Source organism: Acanthisitta chloris, unplaced genomic scaffold (genome assembly GCF_000695815.1).
Source record: "Acanthisitta chloris isolate BGI_N310 unplaced genomic scaffold, ASM69581v1 scaffold27068, whole genome shotgun sequence".
NCBI lineage: Eukaryota > Metazoa > Chordata > Aves > Passeriformes > Acanthisittidae > Acanthisitta > Acanthisitta chloris.
The window spans coordinates 1-10,371 of NW_008687943.1; the positions used below are offsets into that span (position 1 = coordinate 1).

Consider the following 10,371-nt stretch of genomic DNA (forward strand, 5'->3'; position numbering starts at 1 on the left):
TAGCAGGTACCTCAGGAAAAGGAAGTTGTGGAGGGACTTGAACAGTGAGTCCAGAAATGAAACATATCTTGGTGAATGATCAGTCCTCCTGGCATGCATGGTAATAGAAAGGAAATTTTGGAGGGCCACAATGCCAGAGTGAAAATGACTTGGAGGGCTTGGATAGAGGAAATCAAGGAGCTGAAACTGGGGGGATGGAATAGGGAGAATCAAGGTCAGGAATTAAACCTGGGGGCCATGCAGCAACTGGCTGCCAACCCCCTCACCTCCCCATGCCACCCACCTCTGTCCTCACATCAGGATCTCAGGACAAGCTCTCCACATGCCTTTATTGCAGTGGGGACCACAGGCACCCACACATTCACTCACATCACCCACCCAGGAACATACAGGGGGCACCCAGCAGCCAGGCCCCCACCCCACACACCCCATCCCCAGCTGTGCTAGAGGGGGACACACAGCAGCAGGTGACAACCCCAACGCCTCCTCCATGGCAGCATCCTGGCTTCAGGGGCTGGAGCATCAAGCATCTCCTGGACAGGTGATCTTGCAGAGATGGGGGTGACTCCATGGCCCCCTGCTTACAGCCACTGCAAGGAGAAGCCCTGGCTGAGGCTGATGCCAAGATCACTCACGGTGAGGACCTGCAGGGGAGAGGAGACATATTGGGGTACAGCCTCAGCCAGAGGGATGTGGAACATCTGTTCCCCTAAACATATTGGCTGAGAGCCACCCAGGGTCCTCACCCACCTCAGCCACCAACCCTTTGAATCTCAGGGCTGGGAAAGGATGGATGGAAAACCCCAAGGACAGGGCACCCCAAGGTGGGGCCATACCTGGTTGTCCAGGTAGGAGAAAGGCTTCTCTTGGCCATTCAGGAGAACCTTGCTGGGTGGCTTGTGAACCCCAAAGATGCTCAGTGTGTCAATGGTGACCTTGGTGGCCTCAGTGCTGGCATGGAGGACAGTGGAGGTGAAGATGTTCTGCAGGACGGGATGAAATGAGCTCAAGGTGGCCAGGGGCCACAGGACACCCCATCCCTGCCCTTCCCACCACATCCCACCTGTGTGACATTGAACACCAGGTGGGAGTAGTTGCCCTGCTCGAAGGTGTCCAGGCTCTCCCCATCATCCCAGAAGAGGTCCCCCAAGGCAGTGGCATTCGAGGACAAGGCCACAATGAGGTGCAGAGGGTTCCTTCGGGTTGCCTCACTGGTTGTTGCCGGTTTCTGAGGTTCAAAGACACGAGTTCTGTAGAGCTGTGAGCATCCAGGATGGGGGTCCAGGAGCTGAGGTGCTGGGGGACACCCACATGCTGTGGACAGCCCCCATGGAGGTGACAGGTGGGCACTCACCTGGGTAGGCAGGATGTTACCCTCCCGGACATGCAGGTTGAGGTGCTCCAGAGGGGCTGACATCTTCAACATCTCCCCACTGCTGTTCACCGAGGAGCCCTGAGCAGGTAGAGAGACATGAGTGTGAGGCAGCTAGGGACACAGCAGGGGCCTGGGCCCGTGTCTGGGGAGCAATCATCTCCACCCTTTCCCTTTCCTCCATCAGGGCTCACGGGGTTCAGCCATGACTTCCCACCCACAGCCCTGAGATGATCGAGCAGGGATCACCCTGCCCCCAGCCTCGTGCCGCAGTGCTCCTCACCGTGTAGAAGTCGTACCACGTGCCTCGGGGGACGTAGCCTGTGACAGAGTCCACCCCAGGCTCCAGCACTGGTGTCACCAGCAGGCTCCTGCCCCACAGGAACTGCCTGTCCAGCTCCAGGGTGGTCACATCCCTGGGGAACCTGTCATGGGATGGAGATGCTGCTCGATCAGCTGCTTCTCCATGATCCAGCCCAAGTGTGTCCCCAGCTCCCGGTGGGGATGCTCTTACTCAAAGAACAAGGGACGGGCGACAGTGTCCCCTTGCAGGTGAGCATGGTGGAAAAGTGTGTAGAGGAAGGGCAGGAGGGAGTAGCGGGTCAGCAGCACATCCTTCATGGCCGTCCTGCCCGCGGGGCTGAACACCGTCGGGTCCTGAGCCTGGAGGAGACGCATGGAGTTAGCAACCATCCCATGCCCAACTCCACCTCCTGCATCCCCCATCCCACATCCCACCCCTGGGATGCCTCCCACCAGGCATGCTGTCCCGGACCTTCTCATTCTGGGTGTTGTGGTTGCGGGCGAAGGGGTAGAAGGCACCAAGCTGCATCCAGCGGACGCACAGCTCCTCCGAGGTGCTGCCGGAGAAGCCGCAGATGTCCGCCCCGACCCGTGGGATGCCGAAGAGGCTGAAGCTCAGCAGCCCTGAGGGCAGGGAGAGTCAGCAGGGCACAGGGAGTTTTGGAGATGTCTTCAAACAAGCAGAAAAGTTCAATGGAGCTGGGGATGCTGGTTCTGCATGCAGCCTGTGCCACCCACCTGGGATGGAGTAATACATGTCCTTCCACTGGCTCCGGTTGTCCCCCAGCCAGTGCCCCGAGTACCTGCCCTGGCTGGGGAAGGTGGAGCGGGAGATGACGAAGGGACGCTTCCCCCGGATCTGGATCAAGGCGCTGGAAAACAACAGGGAGAGCTGGGGACAGGAGGTGAGAGCTGCCCCTCAGGAGTTTGCCTTATCCCATAATGATGGAGGGAGAGGTCCAGGTGCCAGAGGGCCCACCCAAGCAGTACAGCAAAGACTTGGCACCAAGACTGGCCTCATCCACCCATCCCTCCCAGAACAGTGTCACCTTCCCTCCTCTGCTGGGTTATTCCTATCCCATAGGCCATGAGCAGCCAGATCATCTCCCCTTTTGGTCAGGCACTGAAATCCCCATCCTTTTCCTACACAGCTCTGTGCAGGATTTTGTCCCATCCCATCCCCAGGCTGGCAGAAGGTTGGATGCTCAGGTACCTTGCTGTGGCTTTGGCTTCCATCAGCCCATAGAGGTTGTGGAGGTTGTAGTGCACTGAGGCTTTCTGCTTTGCTGAGGCACACACTGTCTTTGCGGCAAGGGAATCGCCCAGAACGGCTGCCAGGAGGGAGAGCCCCATTGGCACACGGTGGTGGTGGGCAGGGGATGTGGACCCACCACGCTTGCTGGCTCTGGGTCAGCCCTCCCACACGCAGGAGCCAGTCATCCCTGCCAATCCAGTGCCAAAAGCTCATGCAGATTGTCCCATCCTGCAGCCTGACATGGCCCCAACAAGCGTGTAAGCCTTGGGCATGGATATCGGCACATGCAAGTAGGGATGGAGATATTCAGGGTCTAAAACAGACATGATGTCTCTTAGGAATGGTTTTCTCCCATCACACTTGGTTGGCAGTAATCTCAAAGCACATGGTACCTACCAGCACAGCCTTATATCTCATCTCCGTCCTTACCCGGCGTGTAGGGTGGGCTGTCAAGCTCTCCTGGGGGACAGCCGTCTTCGGATCCATCCATGAAGTTGGATGGTTCATTCATGTCCTAAGCAAAACCAATTGTGGAGCAATTTCAAGGGGGAGATTTTGGGGATTAGTGGATAGACCTGGAAAAGCTACATTTGAGGGACAGACAGCCCTGCCAGGATGCACACTGGGTGTGAACTGAGCTGCTGGCTGACCCAGGGACAAGGAGGGACTTACGATCCAGAGACCATCAAAGGGCACATGGGCATGGAAGCGCTGCAGGTTCTCCAGCCACCACTGGTGGGTGTCTGGGTTGGAGAAGTCTGCGAAGGCAGTGTAGCCAGGCCAGACCTGCAGGGACACCACAAAACCAGGGGTTCAGCAAGCAGGTGACTTGCGGGGAGCTGCCATGGGGAATAGGGTACCACAGCATGCTGAAAGGCCGGGGTGAAACGGGCAATAGGCCAGAAGACAAACCCAGGCCAGTCCTTCAAGTCCTGGATGCTGCATGTGCAGCATCCCTCCTTCCTCCAACGATACCAGGAGCATTGGGGTGGTAAGGACTGATGCTGATGGAACAGCTGCCCTGCCTCCACTCACATGAGCCCTGACACCACCCCACCCAGGGCATGTCTGGAAAGAGCTGAGACCTCTCCCTACTTTGCCTCATTCCAGGAGTTTTAGCTGATTCATTTTCCCCCATGTTTTCAGGCTACCCCAAAAGCCTCCTCCTTGGAGATGGCGAGGGAGAGCTGGTGGGAGAAAAAAGTCAGGGGGCAGACTGGGAGGGAACTGCTGCAGAGCAGACCTGGACATGCATTGTCCATCACAGACAACCTTCCCCCACCCCAGAAACAGGAAGGGAGACAAATCAGATGACCAGCCTTGGGCAGTACTGCTGACATTTTAAACTCATATGACTTCCACAGGCTCCTCTGCTGGGCAGGGGCTGGGTCCTGGGGTTAGTGAAGATGTCAGGAGGTGACACATGATGACAAGGGCTGAGCCAGGCTCTGGCAACTATCCTGGAGAGATCTCTTGGCCGCTTGGCTTTCCCTCTATCACAGGGCATGAAATCCCAACCCTGCTATCGCACAACCCTGTGTGGCTGGGATTTCCCCTGGAGCTCCTCACCTGCCCGATGAGCGGCTGCCCTTGGGTGGTGTTGAGGAACAAGCCCCTTCTCAAGCCTTCATCAAAAGGCCAGTAGGAGCCATTGGGGTTGGTGCTGCTGATGCCAGGATCCTGGGGATGGAGCAGAAGGTTAGTGCCATTCCAGGCAGGTCATGTCCCCCTCCCCCAGTGCGATTCAGAGAAGAGAATCTAGACAGGGTCAGCCAGAGCCCACACATGGTGACTGTTTCCCCCAAGGGGAACAGAAACTTGCTTCAACACTTCCAGGCATGTTTTCTAAAATGCCACTTCTGCAAGTCCCCAGGACCTGTCAGGGTGTTTTGGGGAGCGAGGGGACAAATACAAGGAATCTTGTGCTTATGCAAGAAACAAACATCAGGTCATGGATAGGCTTCAGGTACTATGGGGAGTTCAAGAGGGAGGGAACCCAACCTTCCCCCACCAAGGTCCCCAGTGCTCCCAGCAAGCAGAACCTGCAACCCCGTTCCTTGCAGAGGGAAGAAGGGAGACCACAGCCAGGTCACAAGATCTCAGCACTCATGGGAATGTGGGGGCACTGGAGCTGGGCACCCATGAGTTAGACAGCCTGACCCACAGTTCCTCCATTCCTTCATCCACAGGGGATCAGGGCATCCTTGTACCCCCACAGCAGACAGGAGCACAGCATAACAACCTGGCACATGTCTCCAAGGTCCCTGCGTTAGGGGGATTTCCAGTGGCAGTTTACAGGTGCCTGCCCAGCACTGGGGACCAGCCTCCCATAAAAATCCCCGGGGCCAGGGATGATCAGCTGGATGCATGAGCATCCCTTTTGCCTCTGTCTTACACCCCAGCTCTGCAGCAAAGACAGCACAGGTAGAGAGGAGGAGGAGTACCAAGATCATAACGTAGTGTTGCCCATGTTTATGGAGGTCTTCCACCAGTGAAGGGAGGGAGGCAAATTTCTGGGAATCGAAGGTGAAATCCCGGTACCCATCCATGTAGTCGATGTCATTCCACTGTGCATCCTGCGGGACAGAGACCCAGGGGTGGGTGATGGAGCCTGGACTCTCCCCCTCCTCCATGGGTCTGAGGGGTTACCTGGGGGATCTGGTAGTTCCTCATGGCTTTCACAGTCTGCCAGGTCTCATTGCTGGATCCGTAGCCCCAGCGGCAGAGGTGGAAGCCCAGAGCCCAGAGGGGTGGCATGGCTGGGAAACCTGCAGTGGGAGAGCAGGAGCACAGAAAGGGTTTCCTGAGATAGAGCAACATCTCAAAAAGATGGGAAAGGAATGGGAGAGACAGGAAAGGAGGTTATCACTGACTCCTGATGTGCTGGGAGCGCTGGGGATGGGATGGCTGGGGGCCACTGATCCCTCCCCATCTGGGAGGGCTGGGGATGGTGGTGAAGCTGGGGTGAGACAGAGGTGTGGGCATGGGAAAGGTGCCTGCAGATGCTGCATGCTGGGGTGCAGGCACTTACCTATCACCTGCTGGTACTGCTGTATGACCATGTTGGGATCAGGCCCCAGGAAGATGTAAAAATCCAGCACCCCTCCGATGGTCCTCCAGGTCAGGCCTGGAGCAGGTTGCAGGGCCACCTCTTTGAGGGGAAAAGAGAAGAGAAAAAGGCAGTGACAACTGGGGAGCAACCCCCAGATCCCAACCCTCCCAGCAGGGACCAGGCAGCACCACAGGCAACACCCAGGGGAATGGAGAAATCCCTGCCTTGCACTCAGTGGATGCTGAATGGATGTCTGGAGGCTTCAATCATCGCAACTCAGGGAGATCACTCGTTTATGCTATCTTAAAAATCTGCTCTTTCAGCTGAAATCTGCACCAGCTGGACCAAGACCAAGCATGTGCAGCACTTTCCTTTATGTCCTCCCTCAAAATCCCCTCCTAAGTGAATTGAGAGCTACTTAAAAAAGTGAGCATGAGGGAGCAAAGGCTTTCCTGGGAAAGGCTTTTCACGTGAACGAATCCTCGAACCTCAGCTCAGGTGGCTGCATATCACACGAGCTCCTGCTCAGCAGCATCGCTGCAATTCAGCCGAGCACAGCTGGAGCTGCCAGAGCCCTGGTGTGTGCAGCATCGCCTCAGCGGCCGCAAGCAGCAGCTGCGTGGAGGGACGGGTGGTCGGGTCGCTGGTCCCTGACACGGCAGGAGCCCGCGGGAGATGCGCTGCTATCAGCTGGCAAACACGGGGAGATCCCACGGCTGCAGCCGGCGCGGCACAGCTGGGAAGAGCGCGGGCGGCAGACAGCATCCCCCGCTGCGCCCCAGCCACACGCAGCCAGGCCTGCGGGCAAGGACGTTTTGGGTGGAGGGGGAATGGGCACGGACCTGCATGCAAAGGGACTTGCTTTCCTAATGGCAACTCGGCAGCTGGGTGTGTGGTTAAACTGCTCAGCAGTTGCTAAAGAGCCTCGCCGTAGCCAGGAAACAGATGGCTGTGCTCAATAACGGAGCCATCAAACCACATCTTTCCCTTTTACTGCTTCCTCTCGCCCCAAGTTCCCGAACTGGACACTCCAGCAGCTTCCATCTGTCCCCACCTGCCAGGTCCTTCACCAGGGAGGGTGGTCCAGGGTCCTCCGGGGTCCCCCAGGACACTTACCCATCGCATTGCTGTTGAGGAGGAAAACCCCATGAGCATCTCCACCCTCCTCCATCAGCAGGTAGAAGGGGTGAGCACCATACAGGTTGAATGATTCCTGCAAGAAGGAGGTGCTGGGTGAGACAGCAAAGTGGGAAAGCCCCACGTTACCAGGGGTAAACAAATGGCCCCAAGTTGCATATGCTGTCACCACCTAACCAGGCATGTCAGCCACGTGGACGACAAGGTGAGGGATGAGGATGGCGCTGAAGGCTGTGGGTGGCTGCTTCTTCCTCCCAGCTTGGGGGCTGCTACCAAGCTGGGCTGGCTGAGGGGGAAACCTCCTGCCCTGCCACAACATGTTGCATGAGCAGTAGGGTGGAGCGAAAAACACCTGATGCCTTCAGAGAGCCAAGAGCATTTTGCAATTGATCTGAAATCCTCCCTGGCACATACCTGCCCATCAGCCTCAAACATCCCCAGCCTCTCCCAGGGCTGCAGCCCACCCACTGCCATATCTTCCCAGGGCTCGTCCAAAGGACAGGAGAGCAGCACCCCGTGCACCCCCACAGAGAGAGGGCAGATGTACCGTTGGGGAGACGTCACGAGCCCACAGTGTAAGGGTGTTCCAGTCCAGGCTGTGCAGGAGGCTGCCACGGTGCTCCCCCAGCCCATAGAGGAACTTGGATGGAAGTGATGTGGATATCTGGAGAAACTGGTCAGCAAAAATCAAGGGGGCCACAGTTGTGTTGAGCCTGCCAAGATGACACAAAGGGAGACAGAGAGTCAAGAGGGGATGCTGGGACCCATTGTGATCCATTTGCCCATCAACAATTAATCCCTTCCCCTTCAAAGCATCCAAAGGGCCAGTGCTGCAGCACATGTGACACTCCTCATCCCAGCCCAACACCTTGGCCCAGGCAGCAAATTCGAGTCTGGCTGGATACGAGACACAGCCTGAGCCCAAACCAGTCTGACCCAGCACAGCACAGCCTTCCCTTTGACATCAGAAGTTTCCACTGAGATAATTACTAACCACCAAGGAGACATGGCTGAGGTTTCTCAGCCTGCTGTCACTGATAAGCACCTCCCAAGTACAGGATGGACTACAGGCACCAGCAAAAGGGAAGGAGGAGGCAAGGATGGGATCCGAAAACAACGTGGCCATTCATCACCCAGCTGCTGGTGTTTTCCAACAGCTTAGTGCGGGCAAAAGCCATGGAGGTGACTGAGAGCAGCACAGCAAAGCCACCCACAGTTCTTTTCCACAAAGTCTGGAGCTGTGGATGTTCCCATAGCTTGGACAGACAGGAAAAGCTAAAAGCAGGGTGAAAAAGATAAAGTCACAACCCCTTGGTGACGCTTTCCCCAAGTCATTAGGTCCCTTGTTGGTGACCAGCACAATGTTTGGCTGATGTAGGACTTGGCAAGGAATCAGGGCACTGGGAGGTTTTTGGAGAGATGCTGATCCTGCCCAGCTCTGCCACAGCCATAGCAAACACCTGGGCAGCCCATGGGGCCAGGAGACCTTGTGCTGCTTCATCTCCACCTGAGGACTACTGGACAAACCATTCACTGCATGGCATGGTTTTCCCTAAGGAAAAACCTCAGGGAAGTGTGCTGAACCCTGCCTAGGGTGGGATGAACTTCTGTCCACCCACCACAGGATGCAGAGGACATGGATTCTTACAGCACTGTCCCTGTCACTGTGCGCTGCAGCAGCACCCCAAAGGGGTCCCAGGAGAAGTTCAGACTGTAGATGGGGTTTTCTGCTCTCTTCATCACCCGGGGAACATCAAGGGGTACCTCATACCGTGGGTTGGTTGCATCTGTTATCTGCAAAAGGGAGAAAAAGCACTTTAAGGACCAGCAAAGCAAGAGGGCAAAGGGCTGGAGCACAGCAGCTTCCAGACTCAGTCCAAGCAGGGGATGGTCCCCTACGGGATGGCAGCTGCAGGGGACAGGAGCACAGCCACAAGCTCTGGAGGACAGCCAGCAGGAAGCTCACCTTGATGTGCAGCCGCGTGTCTGTCTCAAACTCCACATCCAGCCTCAGCCTCTCGATGTCCCGGGGGTAATACGCCTTCTCTCTCCGCACCAGCAACCCCACCATGCCCAGCGCTGTCTGGTTGAGGCTCTCCAGGGTGTAGCTGGGGAAGTCAGGGGGGTAGAAGCACCAGGGCACCCCCCGCCTGTTTTCCGGTGACGGGGGGCTCTGGATAAAGCAGCAACCCCGGCTTTCACAGAGCTCCTGAGTCACCACCACGTTCCGCTCCGGGTAGCAGTCAAAGCGATGGTTTTCAGGTACCAGGAGACACTTGGGGGGTGGTACAGGTCCCAGCCAGCCCCCTGATACTTGCCGCAGCACCCAGACCGTGATGGTGCTCAGCAGTACAGCAGCCACCAGTAGCCCACTGCCCACCCACCACGGGGCCAGCTTCCCGTGGCCAGCGGGTGTTGAGGAGGCTCCTTCTTCCTCCACCTGGCATGTTGCTGGCTGTGGTGTAGTCAGCTTCTGGTATGACTTCATCGTCCTGGTGCTGAAATGAGTTGGAGATGGTGGTTGGTGTGAAGAAGACAGAGGGAGAGCTCACCCAGGCCTCAAGGACAGCTTCCCTTCTCCTGATGCCTATGGGTCAGGCAGAGCCTGCCTGCCTCAGGACCCTGCACCCTCGTGTCTGTGCCTTTGGCTAAGATACATGTGGCAAGCTCAGCAAAGGATGGCTTTGCCAAGGTAGGGTGGTCCTGACCCCGCTGAAGTGACACACCACTCTCCAACAGCCCCAAAGGACAAAGCACCATCTGCCTGAATCCCACCTGCTCTCAAGGGTTGGCAGACTGGCTCCTCAAGGAGTTTTTGCACAGCCTTTTTCAGACCCTTCCCAGGTCTGAATTTATGGGCTGCAGCATTTCTGGAAGCTGCAAACAAAACTGAGCTTGCTCTGCCTGTGGGAATAGAGCTATGGTGATGGGAGCCACAGCTCCAAGGTGCTCTGAGCATCCTCTCCTCTGAGCATCCTTTTCAAGCATCCTCTATCATCACTGCCCAAAGCCCTGAGTCAGAGGTTTTAGTCTCAGGGAGGGCTGGCCAAGGGATGGCTGGGAATCTGCCATCAGTCTTTGCCTCCCACTGATAAAACCCGATCTTAACAACCTCTCAGACAAACATCTCCCGGGCTGTAAGTGAAGGAGCCCCCAAGCTCCCGGTGAGTGCAGGAAGCAATCTCAGCACCTTAAACAAAAGACACAACTTTCTTCTCTCCATCTCCTGCCCCAGCCACAGGCACTCAGATC

The 10,371-nt window shown here is 56.8% G+C and overlaps 1 protein-coding gene across 1 annotated transcript; it reads right to left on the reverse strand.

Annotated features, from left to right (window-relative positions):
• Nucleotides 1-581: 581 nt before the first annotated feature.
• On the reverse strand, nucleotides 582-9,607 carry LOC103808077 (lysosomal alpha-glucosidase-like). The gene is made up of 19 exons (XM_009080842.1): nucleotides 9,086-9,607; nucleotides 8,768-8,913; nucleotides 7,667-7,832; nucleotides 7,099-7,195; nucleotides 5,962-6,081; nucleotides 5,580-5,698; nucleotides 5,375-5,506; nucleotides 4,500-4,610; nucleotides 3,603-3,716; nucleotides 3,360-3,444; nucleotides 2,889-3,006; nucleotides 2,414-2,547; nucleotides 2,148-2,299; nucleotides 1,887-2,035; nucleotides 1,656-1,797; nucleotides 1,355-1,453; nucleotides 1,064-1,228; nucleotides 837-983; nucleotides 582-644 (listed from the first exon to the last, which is right to left on the reverse strand). The coding sequence occupies exons 1-19, from the start codon at nucleotides 9,605-9,607 to the stop codon at nucleotides 582-584; spliced, it is 2,781 nt and encodes a 926-aa protein (XP_009079090.1).
• Nucleotides 9,608-10,371: the final 764 nt, after the last annotated feature.

What these genes read in the sequence shown, in the direction of transcription:
- LOC103808077 (XM_009080842.1), bottom strand. Translation starts at nt 9,607, where the DNA reads ATGAAGTCATACCAGAAGCTGACTACACCACAGCCAGCAACATGCCAG. An exon ending in ACAGTGACAGGGACAGTGCT is followed by an intron (nt 7,833 to 8,767) that starts GTAAGAATCCAT and finishes TCATCTTGGCAG; the next exon opens with GCTCAACACAACTGTGGCCC. An exon ending in CATGTATTACTCCATCCCAG is followed by an intron (nt 2,300 to 2,413) that starts GTGGGTGGCACA and finishes CCCTGCCCTCAG; the next exon opens with GGCTGCTGAGCTTCAGCCTC.